At 39.7% G+C, this 23,295-nt stretch overlaps 1 protein-coding gene across 1 annotated transcript in view; it reads left to right on the top strand.

Moving 5' to 3' along the window:
• The window catches only part of CUL4A (cullin 4A), a 53,933-nt gene that overhangs the window by 7,465 nt on the left and 23,173 nt on the right, over nt 1–23,295 (top strand). Inside the window, exons 3-9 of the mRNA XM_081129856.1 lie at nt 8,029–8,133; nt 13,116–13,184; nt 14,400–14,473; nt 17,438–17,600; nt 18,183–18,272; nt 19,445–19,527; nt 21,802–21,869. Of these exons, the coding sequence (XP_080985982.1) occupies nt 8,029–8,133; nt 13,116–13,184; nt 14,400–14,473; nt 17,438–17,600; nt 18,183–18,272; nt 19,445–19,527; nt 21,802–21,869 (652 nt within the window). The remainder of the gene's footprint in view (nt 1–8,028; nt 8,134–13,115; nt 13,185–14,399; nt 14,474–17,437; nt 17,601–18,182; nt 18,273–19,444; nt 19,528–21,801; nt 21,870–23,295) is intronic.

Raw genomic sequence — 23,295 nt, 5'->3', positions numbered from 1 at the left:
TAGACACTTTATTTGATGGACAATTTGAGAAAGTAACGCGTTGAAAAGGAATCTAATACATAAGTAAAATCAATGAATTTGGAGGAAAAAAAGAGAGGATCAGGCCTAATAAAAAGGATTTCATAATTCAACAACTTTCATCACTCAGTAAAATTAGTCATTTGTTTACTTTTAACATTTGGGACTGAGAATCTACTGTGCAATCAGTGTTGGTAGATACAACCAATAGACTGTTCCTGGTTTTCCTCAAAGCTCTTGTCCTAGGAAACTTTCCTCTTATGATTTATCCCCTCACTCAGATTTCAGTCCTAATTTAGTTTTTACATTGTTTACTCATTTCTTAGAGGTAGGAACCTGGAGAGGTAGAGCCCTTTAGCACCTTCTTCTCTTGTGGTAAGCTGGTAACTATTTAAATAGGCCTGCTTTTGGGTAGGGTCCATCTTCACAACTGTTTATCTCTTAACAAGGAACCATTGCTGTGGAGAGAAATCGTTCAGTTGTGAACTTCTCATTTCTGTAAGAACAACACTGTGCTGGCCTTTTAGCTGTGAAATGAAGAGTGTGGGTTTTGCCTTGTGCCCCAGCCAGTATATCTTTCTTTATGATAGTGGACCAGGGTTGTGGTTTTCGAGGGGCAGGTGTTTTTCACTTTTCCCCTTCCTCGACATAAATTACTCTTAGTACTTGCCTGCTTTTTCTCTTTATACTTTCTCTTTATCTGTGATATATTTCACTCCTTTTTCTCTCTTGTCTCAACTTTATAGCCCTAAAAATCTTTACATAAAACAGACAATCTTCCAGAATTGGTACACCCTAATTTCATAGTTCTTTTTACCCCGGAGGGAAGCATTTGTTTTGGCAGTGATGAGTACACTTGGGAGTTAGAGTTTGACACTACAAATAGACAAGCAATTGATATTGATGTGCTTGTCTGTTTTGCTTTAATACACTTGTCTGTCCTAATATAGACAACCATCTGAAGAACTCAGTGCGGTGGCATGACAGACCTACTGATTAGAGAGCACCGGTGATGGGAAACCAGACAAGCACAGTTTTCCCACTTGGTTAATTTGATACAAGAAAAACATCCTTATCCTAATATCAGTAGAATCCAAGTGCTGCTGCTTCCTTGCTTCCAATTATTGGGTTAAATTCATTTTCTTTGTGATGACTTAAAAATATCAGCAACAGCACCCTTATATGAAGCACATAGTACAGGTCTGATTCAGTACTCTCTACACCTAGAGAAAGCATTTCTAAACCTCAAAATATGATTAAATCGCCAAAACTTGTTTTGGAAAGGGGACTCCTGTGTTGTACTGCTCCTATAACAGTACAGAAAAGTCTGCCAGGATCCCTGCCAGTGGGTAGAGAGCAGGACCGCCCGCCCTCTGTCTTCTAAGGTAATAAGGTGCCTGTAACATGAAGACACCAGCGGTGACTCAGCAAAAGACATGGAGAAATGACGGCACCCACAGCAAACCTGGGTCACCTCAGGGTTTACCTCGTTGTTTTAAGAAGTCTCCAGGTTCTCAATTTTAAAACAAAATAAATCTCAGGTGCTTCATGGTAAATAGACAGTACGTGCCAAATGAGACATACAAGTAAGAGTTGGTTATAAAATTCAACAATGACAACATGTCACAACTGGAAAAGATTGTTTTGAGGACATTGACTCCTGATTCAGGAATTAGAGCATTCGGAAAATGGTTCTAATAAGGTATTGTTCTGTGAAGGACATGTACCACTAAGCTTATCCTAATTTTTACCAAACAAGTACATTTTCTTCATATATAATACTAAAAACTTATTTTGTAATAATTGTGTTTGTGGGATTTTCTAATGATCAGTTACTGTAGCAACAGCCTTTGTCATGAGGTTATCCTGGTTTTTTTGTTTGTTTTTTTGCTGTTATATCTTGTTATTGAGGGTTAAATCCAAACAAGGGAGAAATTAATTAATATATATTAAGATAGTGTATGTCTCAAACCTGTTATTTTCTTTTCATAACTAAAATGTGTTAATGAGGTTTATAAAATTATGAAAGGCTTCCGTTAGTGCTTACAAGTTAATATACTTGTAAAAAGACTTAAAATATAAACTTTTAACCAAAATTTACAGTATTTATGTAAGATTCAAGTAAGAATATAGTTGCAAGCTGGTAGAAATTTATGTGTAGAGAATTTAAATGCCCTTTCCAAGATGTTACGGCTAGAGGCTAAGATATTCTTGTTCTAATAGTCTTTCCTTGGCTCATACAACCTCTTCAAATGTGTGCCTCCCCCTGCCTTTCCCATATGCATCACATTCTATTGCAGTGATTAAAGATAACATAGTTGTTTTACCTGTCCTTTTTTTTCTTTTTTTTTTCTTTCAATTTTCATTCTGGAATATAAAGTTCTTTTTAATTACAGTATAGTTGACATACAATATTATATTGTTTCAGGTATACAACATAGTGATTTGACATTTATATACCTTACAAGTGATCACCTCAATAAGTCTCATAACCATCTGTCACCATACAAAGTTATTGTGACATTATTGACTGTATTCCCTATTCTTTACTTTACATCCCTGTGACTTACAAGTTTGTCCCTCGTAATCCCCTTTACCTTTTTGCCCATCCCCCACCACCCAACCCTCTAGCAACTTTTATTTTTTTTTAGATTACACATATAAGGGAATGATACAATATTTGTCTTTCTCTGATTTATTTCACTTAGCATAATACCCTCTAGATCCATCCATGTTGTCACAAATAAGAATGTAGTTGCAAACAAGATTTCATTCTTTTTTCATGGCTGAGTTATATTCCTGTGTGTGTGTGTGTGTGTGTGTGTGTGTTGTGTGTGTGTTTATCTGCGTATCTCATTTCCATTGGTTTTTAGAAAGAGTGGAGGGGTGGGGAGAAAGAAGCATCAAGCATCAATCTGAGAGAGACACATTGATTGGTTGCCTCCCACACACTCTGATTGGGCCTGGGGATGGAACCTGCAACCCAGGTAAGCGCCCTTGACTGGAAATTGAACCCGCAACTCTTAGGTGCACAAGCCAACACTAACCACTGAGCAGCACTGGCCAGGGCTCTCACTTCTTTATCCATTTATCTATCAATGGATACCTAGGTTGCTTCCATATCATGGCTATTGTAAATAATACTGCAGTGAACATAGGGGTGCATATATCTTTTCGAATTAGTGTTTTGTTTTCAGATAAGTGCTTAGAAGTGAAATTGCTGGGTCCTTCTTTATCTCTTATTGCAGCCTTTGTTATAAAATCAATTTTGTCTTGTATAAGTATTGCTATTCTAGTTTTGTTTCTTTTCTGTTTCTATTTTTATTAAATATCTTTTTTCATACCTTTACTTTCAGTTTGTGTGTGTCTTTCAATCTGAAATAAGTCTCATGTAGGCAGCATATGTAAGGATCTTGTGGTTTTTTTAAATCCATTCAGCCACCCTATGTCTTTTGAATGGAGCGCTTAGTCTATTTACTTTTAAGTTATTGATAAGCTTATACTTTTTGCCATTTTAATTGTTTTTATACTAGCTTTGTTTCCCTTTACTCTAGTGAGATTTTTCTTTAATGTATTTTCTTATTTCTAGTTTTGGCCTTAAAGATTTTCCTTTAACATTCCTTGTAGTACTGGTTTAGTGGTGATGCAGTCCTTTAGCTTTTGCTTGTCTGGGAAACTCTCTCTACTTCAATGCTGAATGATAACCTTGCCAGGTAGGGTATTCTTGGTTGTAGGTTTTTCCCTTTCATCAGGTTGAATATATTGTTCCAGTCCTTTCTGGCTTACAAAGTTTCTGTTGAAAAATTAGCTTTTAGTTTTATGGGATCTCCCTTGTATGAAACTAGTTGTTTTTCTCTTGCTGCTTTTAAGATTCTCTCTTTATCTTTAACTTTTAGCATCTTAATGATGCTGTGTCTTGGTGTGGGTCTCTGCATTCATATTGTTTGGGACTCTCAGTGCTTCCTGGATTTGGATGTTTGTTTCCTTTGCCAGGTTAGGAAAGTTTCTAGCCATTATTTCTTCAAATAGTTTTTCTGCCCCTTTTTCTCTTTTTCTCTCTCTCTCTTTTCTCCTTTGATGTGAATGTTAGTATGCTTGATGTTGTCCCAGAGGTCCTTTACACTGTTTGCATTCTTTTTCCTTTTTGATCTTCCATTCGGGTGGCTGATTTCCACTATCCTGTCTTCCTGACTACTGATCCAATTTTCTGTAGTATCTGATCTGTTTTTTATTTCCTCTAGTGTATTTTTCACTTCAGTTGTAATATTCTTCAGTTCTTATGGCTCTTCTTACAATTTTTATCTCTGTTGAAGTTCTCACTGACTTTATTTACTCGTTTGCAGAGTTTGATGAGCACCTAATCACTATTACTTTGAACCCTTTAGTAAACAGCTTAACTCTGTTTTATTTAGTTCTTTTTCTGGGGTTTTTGTGGTGTGTTTTTTTGGAACACATTACAGTAAAACCTTAATATAATGACCTAATTCTGACAAGGGAGTGTCTGTTAAAGTCAAAAGTTCATTACATAATAAAGTAGGTTTTCCAAATGCGTATGTTAAAAAATTGACAAACTAGTTGCTTTACCTGTTTTACTTAATCTAGACATGCTTGTGTAATTAAAATTAAGAATGTATGAAAAGTTTAATTTCACAGAAAAGTTTTCTATATGTATTACTGTAATTTTAAATTTATACTGAATAGGTCTAGTAAATGTGTGCATTCACCAGTCACCGTGAGTAAACAAGTGCACACAGCAGGGATGTGGCTTAGCTCACGTTGGAACATTGGCCAGCACACTTTAAAACTGCCACATGACAACAGAACTAATTACTATGCGTGTGATGTGGTATGATCATGTGCTAATCATTCGATAAACATTGTGTATGAGCAGTGACTCTTGGATTTAAATATACAGACTATAGTTGTAGATATGTAATATTTATTTATGTCAGCGAAATTATGCACCAAAAGGTTGCAGGTTCAATTCCCGGTCAGGGTATATACCTAGGTTATGAATTCGATCCCCAGTTGGAGCATGTATGGGAAGCAACCTAGTGATGTTTCTTTCTCACATCAGTGATTCTCTCTCTCTGTCTCTTAATCTATCTCTAAAATCAATTTTGAAAAATAGCATATCCTTGGGTGAGGATTTTTAAAAAAAGGTGCCCTGTAGGGCCCAATGGTAGAATCCCCCCTTGTTGCCAGAGCCAAGTGCTCCAGAGGTGTTCCCTGTGTGGATTAGTGTGGCCTCCTATTGTGGTTAGCCCATGGCTGCCCTGGACGCTGGCAGGTGAGGCTGATCCCTGGCCTGGGTGACTGTGGGGCTTGGCCGCTACTGTTGCAGGAGTGCTGGTGTTCAGGCCAGGCCTTCAGTGTGGCTGGCTGCAAGACCCATCCTCAACAGTTGGGGACACACTGCTGTGTGCTGGTGCCAACTGAGGCTTTCCACTAGGTGTAGCAGGGCAGGAGCTTCTTTGGAGGGGTGCCAACCTTGGGTCCTCAGGGAAACACCAGTGTGGGGTCAACAGTGTTTTTAAGGTTAATGGAGAGTATCAAAAATGGAGCCTGCCAGCGTCAGACAAAGCTAAGTGAAAAGAGGGTAAAGAAAGAGTGAAAAAAATGACACCCACCATTAGTTCTGACCCTGGAGAAACTTTCAACAGATCCTTGTTCCTCCAGCACATGCCCCAAAATTAGCCTATCACCTTCATGTATGGCCCGTGTGCTTTTCAAACTGCTCTCTCTGTGTTGCGACTTGGAAAGAGCACAGCCTTGGTTTCCTGCACCCCTTTGGCTCCCCCAGGTATAAGCCCCACTGGTTTTCAAATCCAGATGTTATGAGGGCTCCTTTTCCTGGAGCAGGTCCCCCAGGCTGGGGCTTGGACCCCTCACTCTTTAGGGAGGGCGGAGAACGTCTGAAGTTGTGATGTCCCTCCCACTTGTGGGTCACTGCACAGGGAGTGGTGGATAGGGTGGATCCTGGCTAGACTGAGTCCTTGCCCTTCCTACCTGTCTCAGTGTGGCTTTTTCTTTATATCTGTAGTTGTAGAAAAATCCATTCTGTTAGTCTTCAGGTCATTCTCAGAGATAAGCTGTTCTACATGTAGTTGTAGTTTTGGTGTCAATGAGAGGAAGTGAGCTCAGGATCTTACTGCTCCACCATCTTGAACCCAAAGCCAGGAGCCTTTCTCTTGAATGCCAATTTAGCTTGTCCATGAAATGTCATTCCCCAGGGTTGGTGCAGTGTTCCCACAACAAACATGTCTCTAGATCTCTCCCTGTCTCTTAAAACAGGTTAGATCTAGGCTAACCAGGTAGGGAAATTTATAGACATATTTGGGCTGGCTTGCTGCAAAGTGCTTTTCTGTAGGATCGCTTTACTAGTGGCAGTGTGCCATAAGCCAGCTTTAACCAGAGGAGGCTTATCCTAGATTTTTTAAGAGAGAAAATATAAAGACATGTCTACAAAGTGATGGAATTGAAGACTTTGAGAAAAAATACGGAGGATGTGAAAACAAAATGCAGATAGGAATCCCTTCTTCCTGTAGAAGACAAAATGTAGGGGAAAGGTTATGTGTGTTTTGTTATACTTAAGGAAAACTTGCTAGAATTTATAAATTTTAAATTATTGTTGTCATTCCACATTCTCTTTTTTTTAAGATTTTTGTATTGCTTGTTAGAGGAAGAGAGAGAGAGAGAAACATTGATGTGAGACCCAAATATTGATCAGCTGCCTCCTGCAAGCCGCCTACTGAGGATCAAGCTGGCAACCTGGGCATTGCCCTGACCAGGAGTCGAACGAGCATCTTTCAGTTTACAGGACAAACGTCCAACCAAATGAGCCACACTGGTCAGGGCCCACATTCTCTTTTGACCCTTGTAAATATGCATGTGTTTTATATGGTAGTAATTACTATATTTACCTAATTTAGGTTAATATGTGGCAGTTCTGATATTAAGTATTGTGACTGAATATCTTTAAAATTTTAAGTTACTTTTTTTCCCTCAGCAATATATTACTGAATTAAATTCAGATTCTAAAGTGTTTGTAGTCTGTATCCTCTATATTCTTTTAAATGCTTCAGAATTAGTCAGAAAAACTACATTTCTGGTAATAATATTTCATATTTGGCTTGGATAAGATGCTGGTTTTGTACATGAGAGTCTAAAGTTAATTTTTATTGGAACTAATGGAAATACACAAACATTTCTTTGATGTAGATAACAATATTTTAAGAAAAAGATTTCTGTCTCAAAAACTTGTTTCCTCATTAATTTAAGGCAAGCTTAGAGAAATTGTGTACCTCATGTGCAGAAAAATAAGTAGGAAGCAATTTAGTCTGGCCTGTGTCACCCAGGCATTTGGAACTTGTTTTCCTTCAGCTCATTATAAACAGAATCATTTCACAGTAAAGGTGAAAGGAATGTAAATTCCTGTTTGGAAGGTAGTCACAGAGGGTCTGGAGCAGTAATTTCCTACACTAGTTTCACATTATAATCACAGTAAACTCACACACATTCCTGTGGCCCCAACCTCAGACTAATGAATCAGAACATCTAGAAACAAAGCTGTAGGGATCAAAATTGTTTTGAAGTCCCTGGGTGAATGTTGTGCAGCAGGTTTAGAGATGATTGCAGCAGGAAAAATATGGAGTATTGTGAGATGCTCAAATATGGTACAGGCACACCAACTGGGGTCCTAGGTATCATGCGTCTGTCATAGGTGTGCCATTGAGTCTGTGTTCGATATTAACTATTATGAAGTATCTTTTTTACCAGACTGTTACTGGATTCCAGTGTTCCAGCAGTAATTGCCCTAAACTTAAACATAATAGTTTATTTGTAGATTACATAAATATTGGGGGGGGTTGCTCCATGTAAATGATTATAGCTGTGTATAATTAACGTAAGTGCTTCTGTTATGATTATAGCTATATATACAAATAGGTTTCTTAAAAGAACTTATTTGTTAATCATAGTGAATAATTCATTTATTCCTTTTGTTTTTAGGCTGTTGAAAATCTCTGTTCTCATAAAGTTTCCCCAACGCTTTACAAGCAGCTCCGCCAGGTCTGTGAAGATCATGTCCAAGCACAAATTCTTCAGTTTAGAGAATATCCTTTTGTTGTCTCATGAAGTTTCTATTCATTACCTAAATATTTTGAAACTGAACATTAGTAGGATAAAGAACTAATGGGTATCCTTAATATTTAAAAAATGGCTTTTTAAATTCCCTTTTATTTACAGAACAAAAATCTTACATTTGCTTCATATGACCCAGTATAATAGATTTTCTTTAAGTAGAATTTCTATCACTTTGCTGATCTGATTAACGTGAAAGTGTCCTTTCATTGGGTCTGGTTAAGTACTTAGGAAAAATTCTGAAAAATGTCTTAAAGTTTGACTTCTGCTATCCTTAATTCTTACCATAACCCTTCATTAGTTTTTGAAGATGGTTTGCTTGTGACTGCACTATTATGGGCCTTTACTGCTTCATTTGTGAAATTAGATAGTTGAAGTATACTTGTTTCTAAGTTTTCTTCTAGCTGAAAGAATTTTTTCTCTCCCATTGAGAAACTGAAGCATTGAAATCTCCCTTGGCAGTTTGCAGCACTCTGTTGCCTGGCATTGAGGCTCTTGTTATTCATGATGATGAAGTCTAGGTCCAGAGTGAGAGGTCTCAGTTTAGGATAATATTTGTAGTTCTCCCCATAAATGGGTCATTGTCGTCAATTCTTGTTTTGTTGTATTGACATCTGTAAATACACCTCTACAGTGTTATCTGACAAAGCTCTGTCCTAATGGTGACCACACTTTAGGCCTTTTGGAATCTGGCCAGTGTGTACCACATCTCAGAGGCACCCTCTGAAGACACACTCAGAGCCTTGGTGTCACAGCTCAGGAATCCCGGGTCTGGGGCTGGGAACCCATGTTCAGGATGTTGGCATCTGAAGATTAGCCTGACTCCCAGGCTTGCCGGAAGTCATTGGCAGATTCCCAAGCCTTCTCTCTAAGACAGGAACTTGTAAGAGTGAGCTAGTGTAACCTTGTCCTGATCCAGTTGTCGCAGCTTACTTGAACACTACTTTTTATTACTTGATCAAATTATCCTCCTGCTAGTTAATCCTATCCTATGGGTTCCATGAATGTGTTCATCAGCTCATCTAACAAATACTTCTTGACTACTCTACTAGAAAATAGAAAAATGATTACCATATCTGATTTCTACCCTCCAGGAAGTAACAATGCTATAATAGATGCAAAGGAATTACTGTATTTGCTTGATGCTGTGACAAAGCCGTGATTATAAAAATTACCATTTATTTCATAAAAGAAGAAAGAAAAAAAAGACAGTCTACCAGATTAAATGTGTGCCTCATTAGTGTGAAGCACCCAGAGTTGAAAATGTTAAACCATGAGAGTCAGGGACAGGAACTGCAACACATAAAGCATTTGGGGCAAAGCTTCCCAGGGAAAGTAACACTTGAATTTCATCTTAAAGGGTGACCAGGTTCTAGCCAGCTAGAGAGTGAAGAGGCATCAGAAAGCAGAGTGTTGAAGAGTGTTCATGGAAACCTGGAGGAGTATGGTGTGACTGTAACCTGAGAGAATCGGTGACATTATTAAGTATTTACCATGTGCCAGGTATAATGCTAGGTCCTAGGAAAAATAAACATGAATGAAATGGGATTTTAGCCCTTTAGAGCTTAAACTCCAAAGGGATTGACAGAAACATATAAAGATAACATGTTTTTGAAACAATGTAGTAAGGGTTTTAAAAGCTCCTGGGATGTAAAGAAAGAATAGCCAGCCTGCCTAGGCAGGCAAGAGTGCAGCAGCGCAGAGGTAGTGTGTGCACTAGGGATAGAGGTGGGTGATGAGTGACAGTGCTGCCGTTACAGTTTGTTCTTGCTGAAGAAGGTGTGTTTCCTATCCCAGTCTAACAGTGGCAAGTGTTAGTGCTGTTGCAGGTGCCGGGATTCTCACTGGGCCAGGGATATTAAGTGAAGCATATTCAGATTTCTCTTGCTCTTGAGATACTCTAGTATTTCATGTAACTCTACTTTCTAAGATTCAAAGATTCGTACCTACTGTATGTTGATTGTATGCAACCGTTGAGGCCAACATAAGAATTCAGGGAGACTTCAGGAAGCCCTTCATAGGTTAAACAGATCAGATATACAGGACTCCTGTGGCATTAAGTCATCTGCTATTATTTTCTTAGGTTACCCTATCCATTCCTTTGTTAATATGTTTGATAAATTCTGTGCTTATCTACCCCTTTCAAAATAAGTTACCTGCTATTTGTGATATGCCTTTCTCCAAAACAAAGACTCCTACACATGCACACCTCAACTGCAAGCAGCCTGCGCTGAACCAGGCATCACACAGTATAGAAAGAAGTATGATTCATGAGGAGTTCTTCTAAAATAGCAAACTATCCTCAGAATCTAAACCTGTAAATAACTATAGACAGAAGTCACTTTTTCCTTCCCCTGATTCAACTTTATAGCAGTGCAGATTTTGTTAGTGACAGAAATGTTAAGTAGCTTGGGGCATCAGTGATCAGTCACACACAAAAACAGTCTATTCCTCAGAACAGAAGGAAGCGCAGGGAAACGAAGTCTTTGCTATTAGGGAAATCATGAAGCTGCACCATTACCTCTAAGCCTATCTTTACAATCTGTGTTGATGACAGAGGCTTTGGGCTTCTTTATAAAGACCCTCTGCCCATATTCAGCGGACTGGTGTGCAGTTAGCTTGCATGGAGCACTTGCTGGTGTTAGACTAAGCTTCAAACGTTTGCACAGCACTCCAAGTTACAGGTACCCTCATTAGCCAGAAGGCCCAAGACCACATAGATGAGTGGCCCTGGGTTAGTGCTAGGGTTCAGAGGTAAACATGACCTAGTTCCTGCTGCCATGGGCTTTGTAGACTAATGAGGGAGGCAGTAATTAAGTATTGTAAAATGTGAACTTGGATAATTATTAAGAAAGATAATGTTATTTTTTAGCAATTATAACAAGGGAACCTAATTTAGGTGAGGGGTTCAGGTGGTAAGTAGCCACTACTGGTCTGTGATGTGAGATCATTGTTATCTCCTGCTCTGTCTTCTGCTTCAAGGACAGCTCAGGTGTCACTCTTTTTGCTGCGATTTGAAAAGCAGGATAAACCGGTGTAGAAAATGTGGACAAAAATAAGACAGTTGTTGGAGAACCTGTCTGAAGAATAAACTGTTGACAAGCCCTCAGCATGCCTGTATGTCTTACATCCTGAGAGTACTCACATATGGCTTTGTGGGTACTGTTATAGCTTCGGGTCTGGAATTGGTTTTGATATTTAGAAGGCTGGAGCTCAATAGATGCCTCAGTGTGTGGTATTAGCCTACCATTTCATTCTTTTTTCCACGGGAAATAGCAAAAAAATTATTAAAGATGTATATTGATTTTACCCAGCTTTTTAAAGAAAAATATCTTTTGTTTAAGGCACCCTTCACGTTGGACTTTTCTATTCTAATGAAACCCTACACCAGGTAGAGCTGTGTCTTGCTTAGTTGCAGCACCTAAGCTGACCAGTGGTGTCAGATTGGCTGGTGTGGGTTTAACTCTGTACAGCCTTGCAGACTGTGTGACTGACAGCCTCTGGAGACTGGCCAGGGTATCTACCACAGGCCGAGTGCCTCATATCCAGCACTGGGTGCCAGAGCTGCTGGGTTGCTACCATGGTGGCACCTGTCTAAATGTGCTTGTGACTGATTGTTTTTCAGACTGTCCATTTTGAGCAATTATAGTAGAGTTCTTCCAGAATAATTTGTTAACCATCAAACTAGACTTGCTAGACTGACTATTTTTGATATATTGGCAAAGCCTCAAGAGAAAATAAGTAGGCTGTTTGGCAGGGACCACTGTGGTTGTGGTCAGCTACCCTTACTGGTGTGACAAGGATACATATGTGCCTGTCAGTCCATCCACTGCTCTTCTGATCACCTTCTGTCCCCTTCCTACAGTCCTGGCTGGTGTCCTGCCCTTTGTTGGCTACCTCTCCCTCTGTCAGACCTTCACCAACCAAAGATTTCCAATGACTATCAGATTTTACATCAGAAAAACACACCCTGGCTGGTGTGTTTTTTTCTCCTCACTACATGCTAAGAATTTTATATGAAACCTCACAACAGCTCTGAGGAGTGTGTTTTGCTCCACATAGAGAGACTGAGGCCTAGGGAAGTTCATCATTTGTCCAGTGTCATAGAGCCAAGAAGTGGTAGAGCAGGACTGGAGCCCAGGAAACTGTCTTTCCACTTTAACAAGCTGTTTTGTTCATCTGTGTGAATATTAAATGAGCACAAGTATGAAAAGTGCATTGTAAACCATTAAGCAGTGTGTAGACATTTATGATTGTTAGACTTTGCAAAAACCTGTGAAGGCAGTGCTCAAAGCACTTAGCCGTGGTTTGGTCTAGGAGCCTACATTCAGGTTGTTTTTCCCCTAGAAACAGCATTTTGAGTGTTTCTTTAAAACATAGTCCAAGAGTCAGGCTGAGGGTGTTTCTAATTTGGTGCATGAATGTGACTTCTTGTCAGTTTTCATTGAGACTAGAGGTTAAAGTTAAACCTCAACTATTTTTCTGTGGCTGCCAGTCCCTCAGTGCTATTAATAATTGACCTGCTTCCTTACCACTGGGACAGCGTCTCTAGGAACTCAGGTACAGGATTAGGTCAGGTTCTACCCTTTGTGGGGTAGGGCCTTTGGTTCAGTCACCCAGGCCCATGAAGCCTGTGGCTTGGTTGTTAGTTTCAGCTGGCAGGGCTCTGAAAGTAATCCAGCAGTAGAGTGCTACCAGAAGGAAAGGAAACTGGAATGGAGCAATGAGAGATGGAAAACGGGAGTGCAGGCAGGGATAATTACAGCTATGTTATGAGATGTGGAAATAAGAAAAACTACATTTATGGTTTCTGAGCTTCTGGTCATGTAGTATTCTGATTACTAACTGATATGTATGTATTCTGCTGTGAAGAGAGCTGAAATTAAGTTAAAATTAAATTAAAATCGCAATAAATTGCCCAGCATTTCTAAAGTTTTCCTTAGCAGGTCTGCACAGACTCACTAGATAGTGTTTTATTTTTAAAGAAGATTAACACATGCTGGCAAGATCATTGCAGACAAATGGTAAGCATATTGACTTTTTTATTAATATTGGTTTTATATATGGTTCACTCAGTACTGCTTTTTAAGTCTGATCTCACTTCCTCTTTGGTCTTAGTCTGCCTCTGGTTTCGTTTAGACAGAGAGATTTGAGTAGCCCTCTTTTAATCCAGTCACCTTTTTTTGTTTCTTTTTTATCAAAGCATGGCCTCATTCATCTCCCCTCACCCACCTAAAATAGGTGGTCCATATCATGAGCTGAGATAGGGAAGTTCTGTTCAGAATTCTCTTTGGGATCAAATGCTACATCCAGCTCCATCGTAGTTGGACAACAGAGTAGAAAAAACCGGGGAAGGTGAACTCTGTTCTTCCAGAATTGGGCTGGCCTTCACACCGACCTGACAGATGATAGCTCATGGTACTCATAATTCCTGAATGGGTCTCTAAATTTTTCTTTAATCCCAGTTTATGACAGATAATCAAGCCTAAATCCCAGAATTTTACTATAACTAGACAACCAGAATCTTAGACTTTGTAGATTTATTTTATGTATATGAGTTTTTAGTGTGACCAGGTGGTTCATTATGTAAGTTCAAGGAAAGATAGTATCAATAGCTTTCCTAAGTAGGTTGAATTCTTTTGTTTCCTAAATGAAGTAAGTAGGGGATAATGAATGTGTCTGTTCTGGGCCAGGCACCCGGTAGATGGTAGAAATAGATAAAAGTCTATTGGGAAGGTTTTGCTTATGTGTGTAAGCAAACCTCTGCAACAGCTTGTTAAGCTTCACGATAGGGGAATTGCAGGGTTACAGAGTACGTGTTAGCATGCGTTGTCCTGTGCCCTCCTCACTCTGCCTGCAAAGCAGAATCCAGTGCATACCCCTGGCCAAGAGCCTCGTTGTAATGTAACAACTAATTGTTTAAAAAGCTTACAGCATCTCCCCAGTGTAATGAGATTTACCACATCAGTCAGGAAATGACCAAATTTCAAGGTATCCTTTAGGCTAAATGCTTTAAATCCCTACAGTCGTATTTTCTGGAAAAAGGAGATGAAAAACAAACATCAAGAGGGAACAAAGTTAGAGGGGGAAAATATAAATCATTAGGGTCTTGGTGAGAAACATCTTTAATCAAGAAACAGTTATTGTTAGATTTGAGACACCTAGCACAGTAATAGTTCAAATGGCCTAATCTTGAATATTTTGTTAGTAAGATACATAAGTTCTTTTCTGATTTCCAGATCATGATCAGAAGTATTTTCCTGTTTTTGGATCGCACTTATGTACTTCAGAATTCCATGCTTCCTTCCATCTGGTGAGTGTCCTAGTCAACAGAGCTGCTGTGACTAAAATCACACATTTGACTTGTGTCTTCTGCTGGTTAATTTGATGGCATATGTAGTCATTTGTCTGTGGTCTTTTATGTCAGCCAAAATCACTAGTGCACACATCTGGGCCCAGGTGCATCTTAGCCTGGAGCGTTTTCATTACTAGTGAGGGTGACAGGGTGGGGCAGGCCGAGTTAGGGGGGACAAGTTCTAGCACGTCCCCCAGCTTGCAGTGAGTGTCCCAGCAGAGGCAGCAGGCAAGCACACAAGTACTGTGTGAAGCCACATTTCTGTAACTGGGTTCTGGACCTCAGGATCCTCTGGAGCCAGTGACGGCCCACAGCTCACTTCTGCTGTAAGGGACTCAGTTACTCTCTGATGGCTGGAGTTGGACCTGGAATGGCTCCCTCTAGTGGTCTGGTGAAACTGCTAGTGAGGTTGTGACACACACACCCCACCTCCACCCGTCATGCCTCCATCTTGCTGACCATCCGAGGGCACAGGGGCCTAGCTTTGTTCAGGATATTGAGGCCTTTATCGCACATCATCTTTCAGGGATGGTATAAATTAGGAACTCCTCCCCAATATTGTTCCTAGTCACTGACTTCCACAGCCTTTGCTAACGCTCTTCACCTCTCTGCCCACCTGCCTTAAGTCTTCCCACGGCTGCCTCCAAGGAGCCCTAGCTGACATGAACAAAAGCCTTTTCTTAATCCCAACCTTGGACTCTTCCTTTGTTGATGTAGAAATTTATTCTCCCATTCAGAAGTGATGCTGTACAAAGTTGCTTTTCTTTTCCAGCTTCCTCACCATCTTTTCACCCTAACCCTAAGCAGTTTCTTCTTTCACCACATGGAAACTGCGCTAGCCTTAGATGTCAGTGATCTCTTGGCTACCACACCCTATAGTCACTTTTTTTGTCTTTATTTTGTATAACTTAACATCTGTGTAGCTTTGGACACTCTCTCTCTATTGAAACTCTCCCCTTCCTTAATACCACTTTCCCCCTTTGTTCCTCATATCTCTCTGACCTCCTCCAACTTCTGCACATCTCATACTAGATATGCCCATACATGTCCACAATAAGGCAGACACTGCACAGAAAAGATGGCCTTTATTCAGAGAAATGGTAAGGATTGTAAAACTGATAACAAATCACATAGCTTCTACTCTGTACAAAGCTCTGTTCTAAGTGCTTCAGCACCTACTAATTAATCCTTAGAACAGCTCTATAAGGGATGACTCTTATTATTTCCATTTTATAGGTGGGGAAACTGCAGCACAGAGTTCAAATAACTTGCTATACCCAGGTTGTCGGATTACCTAGCCTGAACTCTTAATTTAGAAATGTAGTTTATAACATAACCATGCCATACAAACTACAAATGTTTCCTGGAGTGTAAAGGATACCATACCACACTCCATCTTTTGCAACTGGCAGAAAAACTGAGCGTGATAGTACAGTACAAGAATCATGGTGAAGGTGTGTGAGAAACTCAGGGAAGGATGAGAAAGGAGGGGCAAGCCTTGGCCCAAGCTCTGCAGAATGAGCAGGGGTGCTTAGGTAGTTAAGAGAGAAAGAGTCCTTAGAGGAAAGAAGTCCATTCTGGAGACTGGACAGCAGCATGCCCAGAATGTGCAGTATGTGGGAGAATTGGAGAGATGAAGCTGATGAGATAACCTGATGGCTGTTGGTGGGCTGCTCCTAAAGCTTTAAAATGAGATTTAGGTTTTAGGAAGAAGATTCTAGCGGACAGTTAACACTTCCTACATACCAGGTACCTGCCTGGCCTGATGCAAACTTTTACAGATTTAAAACAATGTGCTTGATCCCCATTTAGTGTTAAGGTAGGACAAGCATAGAGAGTTTAAGTTCCTTGCCTCAGAGTCACAGCAAGCGTGCGAGTGGGGGGGCAGGATTCAAGCCCAGGTGACTGGCTTGAGCCCACATGCTGCCTAATGGGCTTTAGTGCTCTGTCTTTGAAATTCACGGAAGATTGACCTTCATCTCCTCCAGGGAACAGGAAAGGGCCATTGTCATTATGGGACATGATGTAGGGGGAGAAGGTTCTCCAACACAGATAGGACGCCCCAGAACCCGTGCTCACCAGCATACGTAGTGCTTGCTGCTACTACCACTCACTTTAATACCATTCACCATTAGTACTCCTACTTATTACCACCACCACCACTAATACTGCTCACCTTTACTACTAGCTACCACCACTGCTGCTCACCACCACCACTGCCTCTGAGTTGCCCATTTAGGAGACCTGGCTGGGCCCAGGGATCTGAACTTTGGCCCCCTCTGTGTTTGGCACCTAGGGGATTTGGGGAGGTGTTTTGTCAAAGCACAGAGTCCGTTATCACAGTGTTTGTGGATAGTAGCTGACAGCTGAATGTCCTCCTAAATTCTTTAGGTAATGAGCTGATAAAGTATGATGGACTCTTAAAATCACATTTTAATATCAGTTCTCCAGTTGAAAGAATAGAGGAGAGAACCAACTGCCAGGGAGGTACAGTTGGATGACAAGCTCTGTAGAGGGACCAGAGAAGGAAAAGAGGCTGGTGAGGGCAGTGGAGTAGGGTGGGTTCCTAAAGCCTTGAGCATCTCTGATCATGCCCCAGGAAGAATGGTGTGAATTGTGGGCTGAGGATAGCAGGTTTTTGCAAGATACTTTCAATGACATGCTTGACCTAGTTAGTAATGCCTCAACACTCCTCATGTAACAGTTGCCAGACCCACTTCATGAAAACATAACAGCCTTGATAAGGAAAGAAATACCAGGCACACTAGACTAGCCAAAAATGAAAATTAAAAATTATTGACACCTGGATTTAGGAAATTAGCAAATGAACAGATTTGGGATGATATAATGTAGCTAGAGCTTCACCTAAAACTTCTGTAAAGTGAAACTAAAATATAGTTTTGTTTTTTACTGTTTGTACAGGGATATGGGATTAGAACTATTTAGAAACCACATTATTAGTGATAAAATGGTTCAGAGTAAAACTATTGATGGAATTCTGCTATTGATTGAACAAGAAAGAAATGGAGAAGCGGTTGACCGAAGCTTACTGCGAAGTCTGCTGAGTATGCTCTCTGATCTTCAGGTAAACATCGTATTGTTCTAAATTTACCAATAACTTTTAATAGTTTATAAGGAAAAAAATTGGACCCATGCCTAACTACTTACACCAAAATAAATGGAGGTATCAAAAATTTAAGTGCAAAAATTGAAATCATAGAAGTATTTGTTGAAAATATGGGAATTTTTTTTTTTTAACCACTAGAAGGGGAATGACTCTTAGGCTGACACCACACCAAGACCACAAAAAGAAAGACCCCTTACAACATGGACCCCAGTGCTCCCTAGAAAAAGGACAAGGGCATGGCGGACTCTCAGAGGAGAGCAGTGAAGTGGGCTTGCTATCCCAGTCAGCCGAGTAGAGGTCAGCCAGCCAAGAATCAGCTGACCCAAAGTCAGCTAAGCAGAGGTCAGCTATGCCTCTGGGGTCAACTACACAGGAGGTAGCTGAGCTGGCTTGTGAGGCCTCCGTGAAGGAATGGCAGGTATAGGCAGCTTATTAGTGCAGGTCACTGCAGCCTCGCTCTCTCAAAATTTGGGGTACATCAACACTTCAAAAGGTAGTTTTGTTTACTGTAATTGGTCAATAACTCTGCTCATTTCTCAGGTATATAAAGATTCGTTTGAACTGAAATTTTTGGAAGAAACTAATTGTTTATATGCTGCAGAAGGTCAAAGGTTAATGCAAGAAAGAGAGGTGAGACAATGAAATGTTTCTGAATTGCCATTTTTCATTTTTATAGATATGCTTCTAAGTGTAATTTCTAAATGTTTGTCTTTTCACACATGCAAACATTTTATTGAAAATCTTTTGAAATCTACAACTTAGATGAAATCCCCTGTAATGAGCTTCATTCTTATTATAGTAAGGATTTAATTTCTTTCATTTAGAAACTTTTTTTGCCCTCCCACCAATTTAAAAAAAAACCACAGTAAGATAGCTTCTGAAGGCAGGTATGTAAAGGAACTCAAATTGAAGCAATAGGCAAATCTTAAATGTGAAAGATAAATCTAACACATGAAAAATTTTTATGACACAGTGAAAAAAATTACCCAAAAAGTCATCTGAAAGACATGGTGATGTGAACCCAAACAACTTGACAGCCAGTTTTGCAGGTATTAGAGCACAGTCCCGGAGGAGCCCCCTGGGGACTGTCACCCAAATGTTACTTGTCACTGTGCAGGATGAACCTGACCATTGGTTCTTTAATCCGAATTTTGAAGAGGGAGTTTCAAGTCAGATACCAGGCCTGGCTGCTGCCACCAGATCAGAACCTCACAGACTTGTGTTATGGGGCCTTTCTTGTGCTGTCTGGTGGCAGCAGGACACCCTCTGCCCCTGGAAACAGTGTAGTGCATTTTGAGATCTTCTGCAACCACCCTGTTTTCCCCAAATGAACCGGTCTGTTGATTAGTTTTTGCTGACCCCTTTGTGTGTGGGCCAGGGTGTGCCATTAGGCTCTGTAACCTCTAACTCAGGTGCTGCTGCTTACCTGTCCACGGGACCTCAGTGATGGGCAGTACACATGATATCAGCCCCCAGGTGCTGCTGCTTACCTATCTGCGGGGCCTCAGTGGTGGATGGCCCTGTGGCATCAACCACAGCACTTCACTGTGAACAGGGCACAACAAAGCAGTGCTGCCTCTGCCCTACTTGTAGAGGTTAAGTTTAATGTCCACAGTTGGTTTAAGGAAACTCCTATGTATTCCACCGAACCTGCATGCACTTCCCACTTTAATCTGTGTTAATACTGGCCTTAATATATATTCTGTTTTTAAATAAAGGCCTATAAGGAAAACTATTTCCACTTCTTGGGTAAAATCAAGAATCTTTTTGTTACTGACGTGTTTAAAAATTTTGTTTGGAAGGTTCCAGAATATCTTAACCATGTAAGTAAACGTTTAGAGGAAGAAGGAGACCGAGTAATCACGTATTTAGACCACAGCACACAGTAAGTACTGTTCATTTATTTAGCTTTTGCAATTCAGTCATAGGTGAAACCTTTTCCTGGCTGGTTTTTTAAATAAATGGTATCTTTGTAAACTCATTCAGTACTATCTAAGAGTATTTTTGCTCTTAGCACATGTTATATTATTTGTGATTACTCAGCACTTACAAGGTAAACTAAGTACTTTGTCATGAGTTATCATCCAAAGGGAGTAGTTCAGGCTGAGATACTTGGCATCTTTGGGTTTTGAGACAAGAGATTCTATTTATGTTAATGGGATATAATAGAATATTAGGCAATTTTGGTTGTAAACCTTTTTATTAGAGATCTAATGTAGCTGTAACTTTTATTTATGGTATTCAGTCTCATTATTTTCTTTCTTCATCTAATTCATTTTTCTCTAAACTTGAGGTTGGATGGATAGCTAGGGAAAGGTAATAGGGAAAATTTTTGTGAATGTCTTCTGGCAGTATTTATTCAAATGAGGACAGATAAGAAATCTATTTCTATAGATGGGAGATAGAAAAGAAATGGATGTTTTTAAAGAGAGACTAAAGTGAAAAAATGTGCAGAGCTAATTGACTCATTGGTGGGGAAGAGGGCAGGCAGGGTGAAAGACAGGGACAGGATTATGACATTTGAAAATACAGAAGATAAGAGGGGTCATAAGAGAAAAGATGAAGCTGCCCTTAGACATAATGAGTTCGAGATGCTTGTGGGAAATCCCAGATCTGCAGAGAAGTGACAGTCAAGCTGAAGCCAGGACAGGGTTGCTAAGGGGATGTTTACCTTCAATATACCATTTCTACTACTAAATATATAGAGAAATGAAAACATACATCCATATAAAACTTGTACACAAATTTCCATGCAGCGTTATTCATAGTAGTCAAAAAGTGGAAACAACCCATTGTCAGCTGATGGATGGATAAACATACAATGGAATATTATTCAGCCATAAAAAAGAATGGAGTACTGACATATGCTGTAACATGGATGAATCTTAAAAACACTGCTAAGTGAAAGAAGGCAGACATAGACGTCATGTTACGTATGCTCTCTTTTGTAAAAAAGGTTCAAAATAGGAAAATATGTACAAATTACTGTCTGCCTCTGACTAGAAGGCAAGGAGGGGTGGATGGAGGGAATGGAAGTGCTGATGGGTATGAACTTTCTTTTAGGATGATGATAATGTTCTAAAATGAGATCACGGTGATGGTTATACAACTTTGTAAATATATTAAAAACCATTGAATTGTACACTTTAAATGGGTGAATTTTATGGCATATTTCCTCTCTGGCCTCCACCTCCCATCAATTGGGTCACGGTTCCTTTTCCCAGGGGCAGACTGGAAAAGGTGCTGACGCCTCCTAAACTCAGCTGTCAGCTTCACCACTCACTGGCCATGTGACCTGGGCAGGTCACACCATCTCTGAAGTCTTGTTTTCTCATCTGTGGGATGGAGATCGGAATGTCTGCTGTGCCTTTTAGGGTTGCTATGAGGTTTAATTAAGATGATACATTAAAAAGTTCCTTATAAAATTAAGACTTTGGAAAATGACCAGAATTAATAAGCTCAGAATAAAGTAGATACTCTGATTTTTTTTGTAAAAAAGAACTGTGGGTAATGAACCCAGGAAGAATGATTGTTTGTGTTCCTATGATTATGGCAAGTGACACTTGCTGAATTTCCAGATTTTCAAATATTCTGGTCTGTGTGACACGCAACTGGACTTCATGAAGGCACTTTCATAAATTGGATTTTTATAAGTGGTAATGGCAGAAAGCAGACAGAAAGAAGTGAGGACAGCGAGACATAGCTGTAACAGTAGAAGACAGGGTTTTATGGGACCTGGAGTAATTGGGGTGGAAGAATAGGACAGAGTTGCAGCAGCAATCCAAGAAGTAATGTGCATAATGGAGGGCAAAACTTAAATTCAAAAATGACTACAGCGTGAGGACCAATTGCCAGCCAAGCGTGGAAGTGAGCCCACGTAAGGTGTGGCACACCTGCCTGTCTGCTAGTGTTCCCTTTGCCCTGCGTTTATTGGTCTAGTTATGTTATTCAGTAAATTGATTTTAGAAATACTTCGGAGTTTGAATTAGCAGTGGTGACTATCCATGTGTGAGTGAAATGCTTCTTCTGTGACCCTTTGGTTTCTGATTATTGGGTCCATAGAGTATCTGTGTAAACTGTAAATTCCCCACCTTTTATAGTTAACCAAAGTCTCTCCTTTAACCTTATTTCTGACACAGTCTCTTTTTGCCTTCTATAGGAAACCACTGATTGCTTGTGTGGAGAAACAGCTACTAGGAGAACATTTAACAGCAATTCTGCAGAAAGGTAGATTTTCCTAACTCTTGTGTCAGTTAAACTGAATGAGTCCTTAATTCATTAAGAAAGTGAAACATTGTAAATAACAATGTAAGGACATTTGTTATTTATTGTAAGCCAATCTCTAAAAATCATTAAAAATAATGAACCTATCAGCCCTTGAGAAAATTAGATAAGAAAAATATTGAAAGGTTTGTTATAGAACTACAGTTTATGCTGAAGTCAAATTAAATACTATCCCAACTGAAAAGTTCCTAGAGATCCTCTAGACAGCAGATAGCTTGCAGCTGGGTACTTATAGAGCACTCATAGCCCTTCATGGTGTTATTATTCATGTGCACTGATATACAGGTGATGCTCAGAATGCTGCTGCAGGTGTAGATGTTCATCATTGGACAGGCTGTTAGATTTTCATAGGCTTCCTCCCCATGCCCTTGGAGCAGCTAAATGTCATAGAAACTGACAAATGTGTGGTCTGCTTAAGCCAGAGTACACTTTTCTGCCTTGATAATCCTGGGAAAACAAGCAGACAGAAAATAGAACACGTTATATTGCTAATCTTACATTCCCCTTGTGATCCTAAAGCTTTGTTAAAGAATCATTCAAATGTTGGTGCTGCAGACACTGGGATTGTTTATAACACTCTGCTACTTCGTGTTACTTTTTGTAACTCTTAAGTATTTAATGTTACCATTTGAAAGTCATTCTGAAACTACAAATTGTTTCAAGGTATTGAAAACCTTAAAGTTTAACTTGGAAAGGCCCTAAGCACCCAAATATATTCTGGTATGGATTCTGCTTTGCTGGATGGTCATAGTTGGACTTCCAAGTGAAACCACAGTAATGCCAAAAGGAGAGAGAATTGCATTATTGAGCATCCACTGTACTTCGTGTAAATATCTTCTAGTCCTTGGAGAACCCAGTGAAATCATTACCCCCATTTACAAGTAAGAAAACTGAGGCTAACAGCTTAACAGTGGTGCCTTAAGTCACAGCTCCTAAGTTGAGAGGCAGGGTACAAGTCTGGATGTCTTTCTACTTAGACCTCACCGAAACCTATACAGCTGGTATGCTTGCACGTGAATGAGGCCTTAACTTATGGTCTACCTAAAATAAATGCATTCAGAAATCATACTAGGTGGGGGTTTTTTTAATGAGTCATAAGAGAAAAGGGCTTCAAGTAAATAGAAATTTGCATAAGTTGTTTCACAAAACGGTGAAATATATTTAGGAGCTTAATCTAAATTTTTTTAGAGGCATTTAAATAAATAGCTGTAATTTTTGAATTCTTAAGACATTATTTAGGGTTTCAGTAAGATAAGTTATAAAGTTATTTGTATCAGTAGATCAAAATGTAATTTAGAGAAATGAACATTGGAGCTCTTATTGAGGATCTGTAATTGCCATCCACAGTGCATTGTGCGCATCTTTAAAC

The sequence above is a fragment of the Miniopterus schreibersii genome (assembly GCF_964146895.1).
Source record: "Miniopterus schreibersii genome assembly, chromosome: 2".
In the NCBI taxonomy this organism is placed as follows: domain Eukaryota; kingdom Metazoa; phylum Chordata; class Mammalia; order Chiroptera; family Miniopteridae; genus Miniopterus; species Miniopterus schreibersii.
The sequence above is the reverse complement of the archived record's forward strand: the minus strand, read 5'-3'. Positions and strand labels throughout refer to the sequence as shown.